Below are 21374 nucleotides of genomic sequence, written 5' to 3' on the forward strand. Positions count from 1 at the left end.
TGTTCTAACCCTCAATCCACATCACAAAGATGTCATCAATGAATCTGAACAAGTGAGGGGTTTGGAATTCTGGGTGTTTAGGAAAGATTCCTAAAGATGGTCTGTGAGTAGGTTGGCATAGGACTGTGCCATGCAGGTGCCCACTGCCATACCCCAGGTTTATTTGTAGGTGATGCATTCAAAGGACAAGTAATTGTGGGTGAGGATGTAGTTGTTCATCATGATCAGGAAGGAGGTTGTAAGTTTGGTTGCCATCAGGCACTGGGAAAGGTAGCATTCAATGGTGACTTGGTCATGGGCCTTAGGGATGTTAGTGTAAAGGGATGTTGTGTCAATAGTGACGAGGAGGGTACTGTATGGTAAAGGAACACAAACTGTGGGGAGTTGATGGGGGAAATGGTTGGTATCTTTTATATAGGAGGGTAGGTTTGTGGGTAATAGGCTGAGGGTGTTGGTCCACAAGAGCAGAGATTCTCCCAGTGGGGGCACAGCAGCGGCCACAATGGGGCATCCTGGGTGATTGGGTTTATGGATTTTACAAAGCATGTAGAATGTAGGAGTGTGGGGAGTGGTAGTGGTGAGGACAGAGATAGCTCTATGGAGAGATTCTGTGCTGGGCAATAGGCAGATAGCAAAAGGCAAAAACACACTGAAATCAACATGAAACTCCATCCATTTTCTGTCCTTTTTGTAATTTTTCCCACTTATTTTTGTTGTATTGTTTTGAATTTATTCACGTGTATATCTACATTATTTATGTATTTTCATGATTGTTTATCTTCCTCCATGGATCCTTGCACCTTCCATCTGCACCAATACAGAAAAGTGTCCTGTTCCTCCACTACTGCTTGGCATATCAGGGTGTATACGTAAGCAATGAAAAAAAATTCCCAGATTTTTCCTGGATTCCCTGGTTGAAAATACACTTTCTCCCGGATGAAAATACACTTTTTCCGTGTTAAATGACAGTATACTTTTCATCGGCACTGTAAAACTTATCAATCCTTAGAATGTTTATGGTTTTCTACACAGATGTAGAATTTGCTGGCACTTTATAAAACGAAAACCAGGGGGAAAAAACATGTTTTGGAAAGATCTTTGATGTGCAGCAACATGTACACTGCATTTCTTCATTTTACGGAGGTATAGATTCTAATTCCACCAAACACTGCATTTTACTTTCCGAAGCAATGAAATAGAGATTGCGACGCGCTTTTGTAAGCCAGTCATAGCTAATGTCACGTGATCTCGGCAGCTGATGACAGCACAGGACATGTAGGTAGTCAACCAATAGCAAGATCCCTCCCACTCAAAAAAAAAAAAAAAGTTAATGGTTTAAATTAATTTACATAGTTTTGCTAGAAATGTAGATCATTTTGCGCGTGTTGCATTTTAAGACACATAACACAAATGTGCCAGTAAAATTTTTAATAACGACGTAAATGTCTGATCTTCTGGGCTCGAAATTCTTCTAGATGATCATCCTCAAAGAGTTGATTTTTAAATGAGTAAAACGTTCTGTGATTTAAGAAATTCATCGTACATTCTCGCACATAGTTAATCTTGCATAAAAGGAAATTTACTTTGAAAGTAACACTTTTCAAACCACCATTCGCAATATTTTCCCGTGACCTATTAGAAATTGGTTCATTTCAGCAGTTGCCAGAGAGTGCCAGATAACAGGAGTCACTGCGCCTGCACAGCTATGATGACGCAGGAAGCCCGCATTTTCGTACGTGTAAAGTATTAAAAGATCTTGCATTATGCCATAAAAGAGACAAGACATCAAAGGATACTTCAGGAGCATCGGAATTTCGTGAACTATACTAAAATGCATAATTCGGCTTAAAGTGCACAATCGTATGTTCAGATTCGAATGTAAATTTTCTTGAGTACCAGTACTGCATTGTCTCATGTTTGGTTCTTTATTATGGCGCAATGCCATACGAGCTAGAAGATGGAAAACATCCACTTGAAATGCAGTGAACAGTTGAAACTAGCCAACAGTGTGAAATTAAACACATCGTTTCAAATAAATTAACTGCCTCAGCGCAAAATATTAATAAAAGCCAAATCTCTTTAGCAAACCGACAAAAATAACTTCATTGTTCTGCAAGGTGATTAATGCTTGCCTGTCAGGAAGGTGGAAATAAAACCTGAAAATAACAACATATTTTAGCCTTCCGTAATTGTGTGAATGTATTTTAATTCATTTGGTAGCTCCCAGCCACAGAAATCTGTTTTGTTTTCATTTAATGTGAGAGCAATAAATGAAGAGGAAACAGCCAAATCACTAAACATAAACACAGGTCACGTGGAGACTACCCACCTCCCCACTACAACTCAGACTGCTCTGGGCATCAGTCCTGGATCTATGATATTTCCGAACCAGAGCAATTTGGATAGTGGCACCCAGCCACACATCTGTAACCAGAAGCGGGAGAAGGTACTACCCATAGGCAACTCAACTGCGCATGCACAAGAGCCCGCCCGCAATTGCTCAAATGAAAACAGCTGTCATGTCACGCTCATCGGAGGCAATTTGTTGTTAGGAAGCACTGCATATTCTTCCTAAAGCCTTTGACATATTCTGGTTGGCAGATGCTTGTATGAGCACTGTGTTTTGTTGTTGTATATGGCGCATTTCCTTTGCGACTTAAGTTTTATTTTCGTTTTTTTTCTCTCGTTCATGTTTTTTTGCTGCAGCAATATTCTGCAGAAGCAGGATACAGTAATATCCTTCGTTAGAGTATTGGTTCTTACCAGTCAAAATCACAAAAATTTAACTGGTAACTAAAACAAGGAAAAGTTCCCGGAATTCTAAAAAATTCCTGGTTTTTTCCCGCTTTTGTCCCGGACGAAAAAATTCCCATGTTTTTCCCGGATCTCCCGGATGTCCTGGGTCGTATACACCGTGCTCATGGAATTCCTCTCAAATTGAATTATCATCAAATTACGCATCACTGGCTGCAATCCTTCCTTCCACATTGGCCTCCATCTGTTGAGATTCCACCATTCCTTAACCCTCACCAACATAGTCCTGCAAAACCAAGCCAATCAGGCCCAAACTTGCTTGCGGTACCCCCTCTCCATCTGCAAAACTCTCCTGCTGTGCAATCACAAATTTCTGGATCTCATCTTACATACTGAAATTCTTACCCTCCAGAAACTATAGCAGCATGCATTACTCCACCTCAAAAAACTCTGCAACCTGGTCACTTCCTACTCCTGCCTTAGAATGCCACTATTCACCACCTCTACACCAGCCTCCAAACCTCCCCCACTTTCACTCATGGCCGACAAACCCTGCCTTGCAGATGTACTAAATTTTCCCCACCGTTCCTAAAGCCCATAAACTCAACCACCCAGAACACCCCATTGTGACCACCTACTATGCCCCCACTGAGAGAATCTGCACTCTTGTGTGGGCCAACACCTTCAGCCTATTACCTACAACCTAACCTCTTACATAAAAGCTGCCAACCATTTCCTCCACAGACTCTCCACAGTTCCTATTCCTTTACCACACAGTTCCCTGCTTGTCACTATCTACGCCACCTCCCTTTACACAACATCCCTACTGCCAATAGCATAGTCACCACTGAACAATATCTTTCCCAAAGCCTGACGGATCCCAAACCTACAACATTCTTCCTGGTCACCATAACCAACAACACCTTCCTTCTCCTATGACGGCATCATCTACAAACAAATTTGGTGTATAACAGTTGGCACCTACTTAGCACCATCCTATGCCAACTTATTCATAGGCTATCTCAAGGACTTCTTCCTAAACACCCAAAATCCCAAGCCCCTCACCTAGTTCAGGTTCATTGATGACATCTTCATGATCTGGATTGAAAGTGTGAACACCCTATCCACATTACCCCAGAACCTCAACACCTTCTGCCCCATTCACTTTACCCGATCCTCTTCAACCTAACAAGTCACCTTCCTCAATGTTAAGCTCCACCTCAAAGCTGGCTAAATCAGTACCTCTGTCCTTATCTGAATCACATTCTGTGCCAGGATTTCGACTACCTCTGATCATGCCCTGAAATGAAGAATCTCCTACCCACCATCCTGCTCACCCCTCTCACAGTAGTATTCCACTGCCCAGAGAATATGCTTGTCCATCCCTATACAATCCCTGCTCCCAACAGCTTGCCTCATGGCTAATATCACTCTAATAGACCTGTCCCATACATCCTTTCACCATCACCTACTCCAGTACAGTCACAAGCACCACCTATCCCAGCAAAAGCAGGGCTAGCTGTGAAACCTGTCATATGATCTACAAGCTAAACTGCAACTGTTGTGCTTCATTCTATGTGAGCATGATGACCAACAGGTTGTCTGAGCACAGGAATGGCCATCCAACATGGGGATGCACGTATCGGGGCCCCTTAGGAACATGGGTGCCAAGGAGGGGAAGGAAGCCAGTGTGCACTCAGTGTGCATTCTGGGCGGAGTCTTTCCGGATGTGGAAAGGGTGTTTCTGGATGCCATGAAGAGTACAGGGTGCAGCCAACTGCAGGTGGTGGCTCATGTCGGTACCAATGACGTGTGTCACTTTGGATCGGAGCAGATTCTGTCTGGTTTCGGGCGGCTAGCAGAAATGGTAAAGACTGCCAGTCTTGCTTCCAAGATTAAGGCAGAGCTCACCATCTGGAGCATTGTCGATAGAACAGACTGTGGTCCTTTGGTGCAGAGCTGAGTGGAGGGTCTGAATCAGAGGGTCAGGTGGATCTGTGGCTGTGTAGGCTGCTGATTCCTTGACTTGTGCCATCGAGTGGTGGGTTTCCGGGTTCCGCTGATTTAGATAAGATATCTGTATGGTGCTAAAAGTGGCATTGACCCTGAATAAGGAAAAGTGTGAAGTTATTCACATGAGTACTAAAAGAAATCAGCTAAATTTCGATTACGCGATAAGTCACACAAATCTGAAGGCTGTAAATTCAGCTAAATACTTAGGGATTACAATTACAAATAACCTAAATTGGAACAATTACATAGATCAAATTGTGGGTAGAGCTAACCAAAGACTGCAATTCATTGCTTAGAAGGAGCAACCGGTCTACTAAAGAGACTGCTTACACCATGCTTGTCCACCCTACTCTGGAGTATTGCTGTGCGGTGTGGGATCTGCATGAGGTGGGACTAATGGAAGACATCAAAAAAGTACAAAGCAGGGCAGACCATTTTGTATTATCGTGAAATAGGGGAGATAGTGTCACAGACATGATACCTGAATTGGAGTGGCAATCATTAAAACAAAGGTGTTTTTCATTGCGATGGGATCTTCTCATGAAATTTCAACCACCAGTTTTCTCCTCCGATTGCGAAAACATTCTGTTGGCACCCATCTACACAGGGAGAAATGATCATCATGATAAAATAAGAGAAATCAGGGCTCGCACAGAAAAATTTAAGAGCTCGTTTTTCCCGTGTGCTGTTCGAGAGTGGAACGGAAGAGAGACAGCTTGAAGGTGGTTCATTGAACACTCCGCCAGGCACTTTATTGTGAATAGTACAGTAATCACGTAGATGTAGATGTAGCCAAGAAGCAGATGGACCACCCAGTTGCTGAGCAAGCTGCCTATCACAACGTTCTTCATTCTAATGAATGCTTCACAGCCTTCTGGGCCCTTCTTACCAATACCAGCATTTCTGAATTGTGGAAGTGGGAACTCTCCCTGCAATTTATCCTATGTTTCCGTACCCTTCTGGCCTCAGCCTTCATTAATCATAGTCATTGTCCTTCACCCACCTATCCTTTCCCTGTTGCCATTCCATAGCCCTCTATTCCACAAATTCACCCACAGTCTTCTTACTTCTCTCCTTTATTGGCTCCACCCCACTCTCAGGCCAACATCCTGACAGCACCTAGCTTCCCTACCCTCTCTCCACCTTATCTCTGTATGCTCCCACGAAGAAGACTTTACTGTCCTCCACTCATGTTCTGTGTGATTTTTTAAGTGGAAGGAGGCCCTCCTCCTCCTCCTCACCCCAGCCTCCTCCTTACCCCCACCAACCAGACTGCTTCTCCCCAGTAGTTCTTGAAGTACCCTCTGCCACACACCATAATGTGGTTTAAAGAGTATATATGCAGATGAATCGTGGGGTGTAAGAATTGAAGAGGGGACTATGGTTTGGGTACTGTGGACAGGTTTTAGTGGATGAAGCTGACAGTAATTATGCAGAACAACAACAACAACAACAGCAATAACAACAACCAGCTGAAGTACTTGCTATGTAGCCTAGAAATATTGTATCAATTTTCTCTTTGCCTTGTGCAACTCACCAACAGAAATATCATAAAAATATTAGCTACAACTGATAAATCTCATACAAAATATGAAACTTTTGCTTGTCTCACAGAAAACTGATGTTTCTTGCTAGTGAGCTTTTGAGACTCCCAATGAACAATGTTTTCTTTCCACATTCAATTTCTGGGTTTTCAGACTCGTATATAAACTCTACAAATGTCTACAGGGAAACCAATACTTTCAAAAATAGAACTCTCTTTTTCATTGTATGAGAGGATCAATTGCAGTATAAAAAAAAAAAAAACAACAATGGAAATCACACAGAACATAGCAAGCATTATTCCATTGGTATATTTTCACTGAGAAACTCATTTTGCATTTAACTTGCTTCTGAGACGTGTTTCAGCAATCACAATAATAACCAAGCCCTAACCTGATTGCCTGACTCACAAAAAGTATGCTCCAGTCTGAAAGCTATAATTACACTCTCATGTGGTATTTTGAAATTGTAGTGGTTAAATAATGTTCCCAATTGTTATGGAACTGATGAAAGATGTAAAATATTACATGGAACTGAACAGCATGTGAGAGTGCATTTTAACACGTCTGTAGAGTGAAGTAGGCACGTGGACTAAACAAGTTAACATATTAGGAACAGTGACAAGAGAAAGTATCAAATCTGCTTGCAAACAATGTGTTCCACACAGTAAAATGATAAAGAGCCAGAGAGAAAATATTACTTGACCACAATATTATTGCACTTGGGAGTGAGGGCATTTCAGTTGGCTTATCTCGAGTTTTTATTGTGATATTTCTAGAGGATATGCTGAACCACTTGATAATATATACGCACTTTCCTGAAGGCATTCACACTGTGATGAATTTTCCTTAGTCACCACTGCACTTGTTTACTGCAATGTCACTGCATGTTTCGAACAACAGCCTTGGAAGGCCAAGTGCAATAATACCATGGTCAGGTGATGCAATTATTCTGAGCATCTCACTGTAACTATACCTTTCACACTGCAAGTAATCTATATATCTAGTGTTCTTGTTTCAGGAGACTGCAGACAGCCATCAGTAACAGTGTCCAGCCTTCACAGACATAACAATGCAAATGAGCATGAAAGAAAATTTGAAGTATGTCACAACTCAGAGACTGACTCAAGTGGTAGCCCATCTGTACTTAGTAGTTACAGGACACCCATAAAGAAAACTGCTGCAAGAAGCTTAGGTTGGTATTATTAATTCATTATATGTATATCAAACATTACCTGTCTCTGTAGCTAAGGCTGCTGATGGATCCCTCTATGGTGGTGCTTGACAAGCAAAAAATATTTTTACTGTCAGCATTTGGCTAGCAAGCAGAGGAGAGGTAGCAAGCAGAGGAGAGGTGGTATGCTCGGTGGCCCCTTGGAGATATTTGAGAGGTTTGGTCTAGGTGCTGACACTCAGTCTCACCCTATTTCCTCTCTCATTAACATATGAAACAAAGACGACATCATACTATAGACATCTTCATTAGTCACTTACACTCATAAGATACACATATGACAGTTCTAACACACCAAAAGAAAAGGGACTATTTTGTGGGAAGAAAACTTTTCCAATTAGGAGGCTAAACTGTCTCCTTTGGATATCCTAGTGAAGATGTTGGGATTTCAGAGGTAGTATTAGGCAATGACTGACTACAACAGGGGAAAGGAATATAGCAGAAGATGAATGGGTGGCTTTGAAAAATGAAATAGTGGAGGCAGCAAAAGATTGAATAGGTAAAAAGACAAGGACAGTTGAAATCCATGATAACGTATGAAATATTGAATATAACTAATGAAAGAAGGAAATTTAAAAATGCAGAAAAGGAAGCAAGCAAAGTCAATACAGGGTGATTCTTTTTTTAAAAGAGAGAGAGAGAGAGAGAGAGAGAGAGAGAGAGAGAGAGAGAGAGAGAGATTTCAATTGTTTAATGTAGACATACTACAAAAGATAGGAAAACACTGTGCACATCAATGGATAGAGGAAGGTTTATGTTTACGTAGACACTATATCATACACTCAAGATGAGCAACATGCATTGCTTGAGAAATGTTGAAATGGTATTCCATTTCATTCCACACATGAATCAAGAGGTCCCTGTTTATCGAGTCAACAGCTTCAATAATTCGATTTCTCAGCTCTTGAAGAGTAGCTGCCATAAGACTCTGTCTTTTCTGTACCCCCACAGAAAAAAAAGGAAAAAAGAAAAAAAATCACACGGTGTGAGATCCAGTGACCTGGGAGGCCAAAAGCAATGAACAAGATCTTGTTGTCCACTTCTTTCAGTTCAACATTGTGTTAACACAATGCCACACTTCAAGGTGAAAGTGAGGCAGGGTGCTGTCATGTACAAAAATGAAATCATTGTAATCTTCGTGAAGCTGAGGAAACAACTAATTTTGCAGTAGGTCCAGGTATGACATTCCTGTCACAGTTTTCTCTACAAAAAAGAAAGGTGCATAAACTTTGTGAACAGAAGTGGCACAAACACATTCAGTTTCAGTGGATCTCTTTCATATTTGCCGACGATGCCAGAATTTTGTGATCCCAGATTCTTACAATATGGTGGCTTACTTTACCTGGTAAATGAAATGTAGATTCATCCAAAAAGATGAACCATTTGGCAAAAGTGATCTCTACCATATCTGGAGAACTGAAATAAAAAATTCATACCTTCTGTTATTGTGACTGGGACACAATTGCTGCAGTACCTGCAAGTTGTAAGGCTTCATATGGAAGCATTGTTTCAGAGCATCCAACATTGTTGTTTGAGGAAGCTGGAAGTTCCTTGCCAGCCCATCTTGTAGACTTCTGAGGGCTGCATGTGAATGCATCTCGGATAGGCTCGATGTTTTCATCAGACATGTGGCTGACCACTGCTCTTCCCTTCACATGTGCAACCAGTTTCCAAGACTTTTGGATGCCAGTCAAAAATCTGCTTGTGCAGAGATGCTTCTTGCTGAATCGATTGCGTAATGCACATTGCAGCTGAAAAATAGATTGAGTTCGTGTGAATTACAACACGCAAAGTGATTTCTCTTGTGATGCTACTACAGTCAAACAACAATGCAGATGTGTCAAAACTCTGAACTTCCTTCTGTCTAGTGACATGCACACTTTGTTTCTATTTTTTATAGTTTGTAATAAACAACTGAAATCTGTTCTTTCTTTTTGGCTCACCTGGTCAGGTGTCTAAAAGGTGAGACTGACAGAAAGAGGAAAATGATAAAGCAGGATGGCTAGACTAGAAAAGCAAGGCAGTAGATGTAAGCGTGACAATAGAAAAACTAGATGCCACCTATAGGGAAATTAAAGGGACACACACACACACACACACACACACACACACACACACACACACACACACACACGGCCACAGTCAATGGCCGCTGAGATGACTGACTTTGGTGGACAGAGGCAATGGTCGTGTGTGCGAGTTGCACCTGTGTGTGTGTGTGTGTGTGTGTGTGTGTGTGTGTGTGTGTGTGCACTGTCTAATTCAGATGAAGGCAGTAAGCTTACATATTTCACAGTCTTTTTGTTGTGCCTATCTACGAATAACATCTCCATTATATGGTGAGTAGCGATCTATTCTTCTCATAATATTGATGTTATTCCATTGTCTGAACAGTTCATATAAGTAAAGAACAGAAGCTTTTGAAATGTGGGACTGCAGAATAATGCCCAAGATTCAGTAACTAATGATGACATACTAAGTCAAATTGGAGAGAAAAGCAATTTATGGCACAACTTGACTGAAAGAAGTGATAGGTTGGTAGGACACATTCTCAGGTACCAAGGAATTGTGAATTTGGTGATGGAAGTGTGTGTGTGCAGAAGGGGGAGAGGTTGCAAAAATTGTATAATATGTATAATGTGGAAAGGATAGACTGCTACTCACCACATAGAGTTGTTGTTGACTTGCTGACAGGCACAATGAAAAATAATACAAAAAATATTTAAGCTTTTGGACAAAGTCTTTCATCAGAAGTACAGCTCTCATGCATTCACAAAACTCACACACACATGGCCACTGTCTCCGGGCACCAAAGCCCAACTGTGACTACGTCTGATGTGACCAGCAATCTGTGCATCTGACATGAGCAGCAATCCACACTTGGGAGGGGAGAGATAGCAGGGTATGGGTGAGGGAAGATGCTAGTGTTGCCTGTCGCCATGGCTTGACCGCAACAAAAAGATTCAAATAGATGTAGGTTGCAGTAGTTAGACAGATATGAAGAGGCTGGCCCACAATAAACTAGCATGGAAAGCTGTATCGAAGCAGTCTTCAGACTGCAGACCACAAAAACAACAACAGCAGCAGCAGCAACAACAACAGCACAATGTGTATTAAATTACAAATAGATGATTGTTAACAATAGATGCATTCCTTACTCAATATAACTGTGGATGTATCTAAATGTCCATAAATGACAAAACACAACAGTGTCCCAAACTACAGCACCTAAACTAAGGACACTATACAATATAAACATTACATGTGAAGCAACTGAAGGATTTATATACCTAAATATTACAATATAGTCATATAAATGTTTTGTTGGAACTACTTTTATACATATCAGTTTATACAGATAAGTTCATAAATCCCACTGTTGTCTTTTTCAATCTGCATGTACCCGTGTGTCGTGTATTAACTGTTGTCATATTTGTTATTAATTAATCAGCATAAAAGGCCCTATTAATATTGGAATTCTGGAAAAAGCTGGATATTTTGAAGGAGATAGGATACGCTGGAATACTTTTATATGTTGTTGATGTCCATGACTCTGTTGCCTTCCTTGAGTGACTGTGTCTTTGCAAATTATCTGTAGATAGGTGTATGAGAGAACTTAATCTTGCAATGGAAAGTCCAGGATAGAATAACAACAATATGGAAAGGATAGATTGCTACTTGCCACATAGGGGAGGTGTCGAGTGGCAGACACGCACACTGAAAAAGAATATGAGAACTATTTAAGGTTTTTGACAGAGTTTTTTAATCAGAAGTATAACTCTCTCACATTCACACAGCTCACACTTACATGGCCACTGTCTCTGGGCACTAAAGCCCAACTGTGACTGTGTCTGATATGACCATCATTCTGAGCATCTGACATGAGCAGCAATCCACACATGGGAAGGGAAGGGATAGCAGGGTATGGGTGATGTGAAGTGCTAGTGCTTCCTGTTGTAGTATACAGAGGCAGGCATGTTGGGGACAGGGTGCAGCACTAGGAGACTGTGCTTGGGTAGTGGTGGTTGTGTGGGGGTGGGGGGGAATGGGAAGTGGAAAGGATCTGTAGGTGCACTGGTAAGATAGATGGCGTGTGTGTTCTGTAGTGGAAAGGGGATAGGCTGTGAAGGATAGAGAGTAGTGAAGGTTGATGCCAGGGGAATTAAGGGAATGAAGAATATGTTGTAGGGAGAGTTCCAACTTGCATACTTAAGAAAAGCTGGTGTTGGTGGGAAGAATCCAGATGGCACAGGCTCAGAAGCAGTCATTAAGTCATTAGATTGAAGTATACCATGTTGTGCAGAACATTCAACAACTGGATGGTCTGCTGCCTATTGGCCATAGTTTGGCAGTGACCATTCCTGTGGACAGACTGCTTGTTAATGTTCATGGCCACATAGAATATGACATAGTTAACCTCAGCTAAGTTTGTGGATTACTTGGCAGCTTTCACAGGGGGCCCTGCCTTTGATGCGGTAGGATATGTAGTGACCAGACTGGAGAAGATATTAGTGAGAGAAAATATCGGATTGGTCTTTCATCTGGGTCTATTGCACGAACACGAGCCAGGAGGCAAGTGGTTGGGAACAAGGGTGCAGTAACAACAGACAAGGATATTGCAAAGATTGATTGGGTGGCAAAATACCACTGTGGGAGGGGTGGGGAGGATATTTCTCATTTCTGGGCAGGTTGATAGATAAATAAAACACTGGCGGACAATGTGTTTGAGCTGCTCCAGTCCTGGGTGGTACTGAGCCATGAGAGAAGTGTTCCTCTGTGGCTGGGCTGTTGTTATGTGAAAAATGGTAGGCAACTGATGAGCAATGCATGGTTAATCTTTTTCTGGGCAAGATTCCTACCCCCCCTCCCCCACCTCCCCCCCCCCCACCCCCACCCCACCCCACCCGCCCAGCACAGCCACCTGATGCTGCTTCTTGCAGCCTTATCTTGTCCCTACCATGTCCCTGCAAGTTCCCAAAAGTCACATCACTGTTTTCATCCACCTCTATCCTGTTACACCTCCCACACCATCTACACTTACATCATAATCTGCAGGCCACCTAATCATGTGTGACTGAGGGCACTGCTGGTGTCACTAACTGTTCCACCTGTGACTCTTGTAACGTCTGCCGCTGGAGTTTAATGAGTATCTCTATAAAGATCTCATCTGAATAAATGATTCTTTGATGAAACACAGCACTCTTTGTTGGATCTTCTCTATCTCTTCTGTCATTCCTACCTGGTAAGGGTCCCATAATGATGTGCAATATGCAAAAATCGACCAAACAAGTGTCTTATACGACACTTCCTACTTGGATGAGTTACATTCCCATAAGAATCTTCCCATGACTCTCAGTCTGGCATCTACCTTTCCTAGTATTTGCTTCATGTAGTCAATCCACATTAGGTCACATTACACAGTTATATCCAGATATTTTACAGTAGACACTGTTTCCTGCAATTTGTCACCAATAGTGTAGTTCTGCAGTAGTGGATTTCTTTTCCAATGTATTCACAATATGTTACATTTATTTACCTTCAGGGGCATCTGCCAGAGCCTGCACTATTCATCAATCTTCCACATGTCAGCCTGCAAATTAATACTGTCTTCTGGCATTGCTACTTTCATACAGACAGCTGCATCACTTGCAAACAGACTGAAATAGCTTCCAGTGATTTCTACTAGATGATTTAAATACACTGCATACCGGTAATGGCCCTATCACAGTTCCTTGGGGTACTCCAGAAATTACATTTACGTCTGTTGATTTTGTTCCATTAAGTGTAACATGTTGAGTTCTATCTGCAAGCAAGTCTTGAATCCAATCATAAATCTGGTCCAATACTCAGTAAGCTCATTTTTTTCACTAAATGACAGTGTGGGATAATGTCAAATACCTTCACGAAGTCAAGGAACATGGGACCAACCTGAGTGCTGTTGTCTAGAGTGCTATAGATTACATGGAGGAGCAGAGCAAGCTGAGTTTTGTAAAATCTCTGTTTGCAGAATCCATGCTGGTTTTTACAGAGGCATTTTTTTCTTCAAAAATGTCATAATTCTTGAGAATAAAACATGTTCCATAATTCTACAACAGACTGACATCGACAATATGTGGCTATAATTAAGTGCATTTGTTCTATGACCATTCTTGAAAATAGGAATGACCAGTGCCTTTTTCCACTCACCAGGTACCTTTCGCTGTTCCAGTAATCTATGATAAACTGCTGCTAGAAGGGGAGCAAATTCTTTTACATTATCTTTGTAGGATCTTATAGGTATCTCATCTGCTCCTGCATGATTCCTTTCCATTACTAAGTGACTGCAGTGGCTTTTCTATTCCACAACTGGTTTTTTCAACTTCTGCCATTTTGATGTTCATATGATCATTGAAAGGAGGGACTGTGTTCAGTTCAGAAGACCAAATTCAGTATTTCAACCTTCTCTATGCAGTGCCAGTGTGGTCACTGAGTGAATGAATGGAGGATTTCGAAATGCTTACTGATTTTATGCAAGAGCAAGACCTCTTAGGGTCTTTACTAAGATTGGTTGACAAAATTTTACTTTCAGAATCACTGTATGCCTCTCTCACAGCTCTCCCTAGGCTCACTTTTGTTTCATTCAGTTTCTGTTTGTCAGCTAGGTTTTCACTTCTTTTAAATCAGTGATGAAGCTCTCTTTGTTTACACAGCAGTTTTCTAGCACAGCTATTAAACCACAGTTGGTCTTCCCCATTACTTGAGACCTTACTCAGAACACACTGGTTTAAGGCATACTGAACGATGCTTTTAAAGTTTTTTTCTCTTTTTGCTCCACATCTTCATCCTTAACCCTGAATATATGATTTTGACTATTCAGATACTCTTTAATTTGTATCCTATCACTCTTATTTTCCTACCATTCTTAACATTCCTCATCACACCCGTAGTTACAGTTGCTATCACAGCCTTCTGATCACTGATACAAACCTCTACATTAACTGATGTGGTAAGTTAAGGTCTTTATGTCGCAGGGGTCTGTATGTTGCTAGAAGTCTAAGGCCTCCCCACCACAAGCCTGTGATTCAATGCCTCCTCTATGTGATATAATAATAGTCATAATAATAAATTTGTGTAGCTAAATGGTCTGTGCGTAGCAGTCTATCCTTTCCATAGGATTCAATCTTGTTTAAGTTTTTATAATGGTCTGTAATTATTGCTGTAGGTGACATTCTGTTAAATGTTACATGCCTTTGTGAGTCACAGTGAAATGGCACAGTGAAATGGTATGCTGTGACTGATATCTTTGTTTGTCCATGGTACTGAAACCATTCTTAAATAATGCCTGATTGTGTTAATGGATTATCTGTTACTTCTTTATAGAAGAATTTCATATATAGGAATGAAAAGCAAGGAAACTGCATTTTGTACCATTAATATTTGTTTATTACTAATCAATTTTTGACTTGTCAGGCCATGATCAGGTAATAATCTTTGTTACCAGATAATGGCCTAATAAGCCTAAATCCAAATAGTAATAAATATTTATGGGACTAAATACAATTTGTCTGCTTTTCAGCCTTAAATATTTCCTGATTGTTACTGTTTCCTCCAATGGCTCTCCTCTCTAATTCTAGATGAAAGACTCACTGGTGTCACATATTAGCTGATTTGTGACAATCTGTCTGTTTTCTGTCACAGTTTCTGCCTCATAAGTAAAAATTAACTTAAGATTTATTTTATTGTAATTCTATTTGACTACAGTCGCATTTGACCAAAATACATTTCCTGAAATGCTACAGTACTGCATCTTTGGCATAAAACAAAAAGTATTCTCACTGTGTACCTATATTTGAACAACTGAAACATTTTGAAAAATGCATTTAAGCTGTGGATTGTGAACAACAGCCATATATCTTCAAGCAACTCATCTAAAGTGCATACAGCTACATGATTCACACAAGGAATAATTCTCTTTCAGAGATGTACCATGCTGACTCAAGTCCAGAATCTAATGAGATTTCACCCCTTCCAAGAAGGAGGCGAACACCTCATCAGCATCCACTGAGCAGTGTTGAAAGACCAACACAGGTGCATGCCAGGTAGTCAAGGTTTGTCTCTACAAGCTGGTCACATCTTGATTTTATCTGATGCTTCATGCTTACTAACTGTGCTGATATAGGCTTTCTTTCTTTCTTTCTCTGCCATATTCAAGGTACATCGGTGTTTCATTAATCTTGGCAGAAGATCTTAATACATGCTGCAATGACAGAATTTTGTGTATGAGCATATCTCAGATTCCTTCAAGTACACAGAAAGAATAGAAATTCTGTTCAAAATTTCAAAGAAATAAATGGTATACATACAGAAGAAAACAACATTACACTAACTTGCAGCATGAAGCACCTTATACACACATAAATGATGACGTCAAAAAAATCAGCATCTTGATATACCCTTTTCATATGATAGACTTCCATTTAGCTACCTGTCTCAGATTGTGGCTCATGTGATCCCTATTTTTCAAAGTTTTGTGTGGAATAAGCCAAAATTATAGTATTCATCATTGTCACACTTGTGTATAACATATCACACAATCACAAACAGTATTCTATAAATTGATTGTTCTCTCTCATGTCTCCAGCAGAGTACTTAAAAATGTGACAATTCCATGTATTGCATGCAAACTAAACAAATTAACTGATTTGCCTCATTATTGCTTGTGTAACACATATAAATTTAATTTTTCTAAGTTCACTTCCCTGGCAGTGAGAGTAGCTAAGAATAGCAGGAATCTTGTCAACTCATCTGCATCACTAATTGGATGATGAGACATTTGGTATGTGAGTGGGCATCTCTAGTTGACTTTTCCAAGCAAACAATGGAATATCCAGCATGAAATGTAACAATATTATGAGAAAGAAAGTTGCTACTCACCATATAGTGGAGATGCTGAGTCACAGATAGGCACAACAAAAAGATTTTCACACTTAAAGCTTTCAGCCAATGGCCTTTGTCAACAATAGCTACACATACGCACACACACACTCACACAAACACAACTCCTCACACACATGACTGTAGTCTCAGGCAACCGAAGCCACACTGCGAGCAGCAGCACCTGTGCATGATGGGAGTAGCCGACTGGATGGGGGAAAGGAGGAGGCTGGGTCGGGGAAAGGGGGGGGGGGGATATTATGGTGGGGATGGTGGACAGTGAAGTGCGGCAGGTTGGGCGGCGGCGTGCAGGGAAGAAATGTGGATGGGGGGGGGGGGGGGGGGGTAGTGGAAAAGGAGAGAAACAGAAATAAATAAATAAAATAAAAAAAGAAGACTGGATGTGGTGGTGGAATGACGGTTGTGTAGTGCTGGAATGGGAGCAGGGAAGGGGCTGGATGGGCGAGGACAGTGACTAAAGAAGGTTAAGGCCAGGAGGGCTACAGGCACGTAGTATGCATTCAGGGAAAGTTCTCACCTACACAATATACTCGTCCATCCTTACACAACCCATGCTCCCAATTCCATACCTCATGGTCATAGCCCCTTAATAGACCTAGATGCAAGACCTGTCCCATACTTCCTCCCACCACCACCTACTCCAGTCCAGTCACCACCATCACCTATCCCATCGAAGGCAGGGCTACCTGTAAAACCAATCATGTGGTCTACAAGCTAACCTGCAAACTGTTGTGCTGCATTGTGTGTAGGCATGACAACCAACAAGCTGTCTGTCCGCATGAATGGCTACTGACAAACTGTGACCAAGAAACAAGTGGCCCACCCTGTTGCTGAACACACTGCCAAACACGATATTCTTCATTTCAATGACTGCTTCACAGCATGTGCCATATGGATCCTTCCCACCAACACCAGTTTTTCCAAATAATGCAGGTGGGAACTTTCCATGACTTACGCAGGTGGGAACTTTCTCTGCAGTACCTCCTATGTTCCCATAATGGTCTGGCCTCAACCTTCGTTAGTTGCTGTCCTCACCCATCCAGCCTTTTTAATTTCATTTATTTATTTATTTCTACTTCTCTCCTTTTCAGCTCTTCCCTCCCCCCCCCCCCCCCTCTCCCTCCCCAGCCCGCCGCCCAACCTGCAGCACTACACTGTCCGCCATCCCCACCATACTATCCCTCCCCCTATCCGCCCCAGCCTCCTCCTTTCCCCACCCAGTCGCCACTCCCATCATGCACTGGTGCTGCTGCTCGCAGTGTGATTTCAGTTGCCTGAGACTACAGTCATGTGTGTGAGTTGCGCGTGCATGAGGGTGTGTGAGAGTGTACGTGTACCTATTGTTGGCAAAGGCCATTGGCCGAAAGCTTCAAGTGTGAAAATCTTTTTGTTGTGCCTATCTGTCTCAGCATGTATGGTAAACGGTGAGTAGCAACTTTTCTTCTCATAATAGTGTGACTTTTCCAAGCTTAAGATACGGATGCTAGCTGTTTCCAGCTGGAAATAGTATTTAGTATGATATTCAAACCAGTGACGGATTACCTTTTCAAATGATAGTGAATGATGCCACCAAGGCCAGCTGCCATGTATTTCAATTTGTGAACTAAATTCTTTGTCTAATTCAAAGAAAATGACTCACAGCCTTTTTCATGGTTTGTGGATCTAAAGTTTCAAATTGACAATGGTACTATTAGTTTCATCTGCTTAGTAGCCCATGATATCCTTATTTAGTTCACACCCAGCATCCCATATGCAGCTCATAGTGTCCTCTCCATTAAAGAATTTGTTAATGAAATTGGTTCTCCTGTTTAGGCAACACCATGGTTCATGCCCCACATTAAACCATAGGTACCCCTATAACTAGCTGTGTACAACCTAACTTCTTGGTTGGTGGCAGCTTTACTTTTTACTTTATTTAGCCAACACCTAGTAAAACCTGATTCTGAAAAAGAATTGAATATCCATGCATAGAATAATTTCAAACTTCTGATTACTTTATAAATCACTTATATATTTGACATTAAGCATGTAAGTGAGTAAAAGTTTAGAAGAGGTTTCAATTTTTTCTTAAAAGTTTGTTGTGACATGCTAAATGCTCTCACTGTCAAACACTGGATGAATATAGTCTGTGTAATTTATGATCTTCTGTAAGCAAAAGCTGGTTTTTCACACCCCTCAATGTTTATGATGTCATATCTCCTGAACTGTGTGTTTCATATTGGTATAAGTTTCCAAGTACATTCAGTGATGTCTGTGGGTACTGTCTGCAAAATGTGTTCCAAAAAGAGTAGTAGTGACAAAGTAATAAATTAAAATGTCATGCCTGATGTGGCAGTTTTACCACAAGATCAGCAAAAATGTAATTAGCAATACTCTTTTTTTCCTTTAATCATTCTGGGTGGGTGTCAGCAAGAGAAAGTTTTGTAACGGTTTGAAATTTTGTGTAAAGTCTGTTGCAATTCACTAAGTGCTTTCATCTCAAATACTGAATGAGTATAGCCCAGGTATTTCCACACAGTGAGTTATACTGCCTTAAGATATATAGATAGTTTATAACTGTAACACTTGTCATACTGTCTTAAACCTTTGACATAAGATTATGCCTCTTAATGAGCAGGTTGTGACAGCATTCGAAATTTTTAAATGTGGTCAGTAATTATACAAAATATTGAAAACAAAAATTTTGTTGCCCCTGAAAGCGATTAGATAGGCAACATTCAGCTAGGGCATTGTGCTGTGAACCATGAACAGATTCAGCCATTTAGTAACAGAGATTCTGAGTATTTCAAAATTGACGAGATTTTTCTTTTTTCTCTCTCACTGTTCTTATGCTTGCCACCACCTTGTAGTACTTAAATTCAAATTTTTGTTTTCTGCCTGCTCATCCACTATTCTGTAGGAGTTCTCAAACTACAAATCATAGTGGGCACCAGTTATTCTGACAAAGTTGCAAGAGGTGCCATGTATAACAATGAAATGGAATTGTGTACTGTTGTCTCACCTTCTGCATTAATCATCCATTTGAGTTAACTAATTCAGCTGGACATGAGCATTCCACTTGTGATTGCAGTTCACCTCCAACAACATAATTTCCTCCATTTCAGCTGTAAACTAATTACCTTTATGTTTCCCTGAAGCACATAGAAAGGTGTATTTGTGAACATGCCTGGCTGGGTTCTTTTCTCATAAAAACAGTGGCCACACACAATATTAAAAATGTGCTCACAATATAAGCAGTTGTGTAAATATGTTTTCAGCAAAGGAGCATAATAGAGATTGAGTGTGCCTGCCGACCTTGCTATGCTGGCATGGGACGCACACGCGGGTCCATGTGCAGCAGTCATGCTTCATGCTGGGCCAGACGAAGCATCCAGTAACCAGCCTCGTTGTGGCCTGCATTTCAGGATGGGCCAAGTTGGGCAAAGAATTAAAAACCCCTGCACTGAAGAGTGGAGGGTACCAAGTGGCGAGGAGTGCCCTTAGAGAAGTTGTAAAGGACTGGGGTCGTCAACTTGTGCAGGACATGAGGTTGGACAGTGAGTGATGACTCATTGTCCAAAACTAGTCGCTGTATATCAATGTCTTCAGTCTGAAGGCAGCCGAGCTCATCCAAATTCAATGGTGTGGTTAGCATCTGAGTAGATCATGAAAGGTTGCCCCTCGAGGTCACTATGAAAGTGTTTAATCACCTCGTACATCACAAGAAGCTCACAGTCAAAAGCCGATCACTTACACTGGTTCTTAGTCAGTTTCTTGGAAGAGAAGTGGAGCGGTTGGGTGGAGTCGCCGGTTGTGCTGTTTGGAGACAGCACCCACAGCTGAGTCACTAGCATCAGTCATGATCGAAACACGAGCCTCAGGGTCACGGTGGGCGAGTGTGACGGCTTTGGCGAGGGGAGTTTTAAGATAACCAAATGCGTCGACTGTAGGTTTGGTCCAGTCCAACTTCCATCTCCCTGTGGTGTTTTTGCAATGAGGACATTGGTGAGGGCCAATTGGACAGAAGCAGCCTGAGGGATATCGGCGATAAAAGTTTGCCATATCCAGAAAACGATGGAGTTGAGCATAATCTTTAGGAAGAGGGAGATGAACTATGGTTTTGATATGAGACTCCATGGGTCAGAGGCCATCACCATAGACAGTATTGCCTAGGAACATAACTGATGTGGAACAGAGTTGAGATTTATCATCGTTGATCACCATGCCGTTGGCAGTGAGGGCCAAATGGACTGCATCAAGGTGGACTTGATAATGCTCCTCAACAGAGGAGGAAAAGATCAGTATGTCATCTAAGAGTAAGCGAAAGCAAATGGCAGAGGTAGCAAAATGGAATCAATCAACCGCTGCCAATGACTGCACAGCATTTTTCAACTCATAAGGCATGTAACAGTATTCAAATAAGCTGAATGGTGTGATGATGGCCGTCTTCGGAATGTCTGACAGATGCATAGGGATTTGATAGTATGCCTTCGAACAATCTAAAACAGAGAAGAACTTAGAACCATGTAATAATTGCATGAAATCCTGGATATGAGGAATGGGATCATTATTGATAATTGTGCGAGCATTAAGGGACCTCTAGTTCCTGCACATGTGTAAGGAGCTGTTCTTTTAAGCAAAAAGTTGGATAGGTGAAGACTAGTTGCTATTGGAGGGGCGGAGGAAACCTGAAGACGACAAATCCTGAACGATTTCTTTTGGGCGCAGAAGTTTGGAAGCATTAAGGCACCTAGCCTTATAACATACAGGTCTGTGGCACAAATCCTATGACAAGTGCCATTACTGATAGCTGATATCTGCAAAGTGAGACCAGGGAGGGGGGGCAAGAGGGGTCCAGATGCAATGGCGGTTCATTAACTTTGCAGGGTCAGGGCAGAGTGGCTAGGGTGTCAGCTGTA

The 21374-nt window shown here is 41.5% G+C and overlaps 1 protein-coding gene across 1 annotated transcript in view; it reads left to right on the plus strand.

Annotated features, from left to right (window-relative positions):
• The window catches only part of LOC124598389 (Down syndrome cell adhesion molecule-like protein Dscam2), a 449350-nt gene that overhangs the window by 407411 nt on the left and 20565 nt on the right, over nt 1–21374 (plus strand). Inside the window, exons 33-34 of the mRNA XM_047135997.1 lie at nt 7330–7503; nt 15500–15620. Of these exons, the coding sequence (XP_046991953.1) occupies nt 7330–7503; nt 15500–15620 (295 nt within the window). The remainder of the gene's footprint in view (nt 1–7329; nt 7504–15499; nt 15621–21374) is intronic.

Source organism: Schistocerca americana, chromosome 1, assembly GCF_021461395.2.
Source record: "Schistocerca americana isolate TAMUIC-IGC-003095 chromosome 1, iqSchAmer2.1, whole genome shotgun sequence".
In the NCBI taxonomy this organism is placed as follows: Eukaryota; Metazoa; Arthropoda; class Insecta; order Orthoptera; family Acrididae; genus Schistocerca; species Schistocerca americana.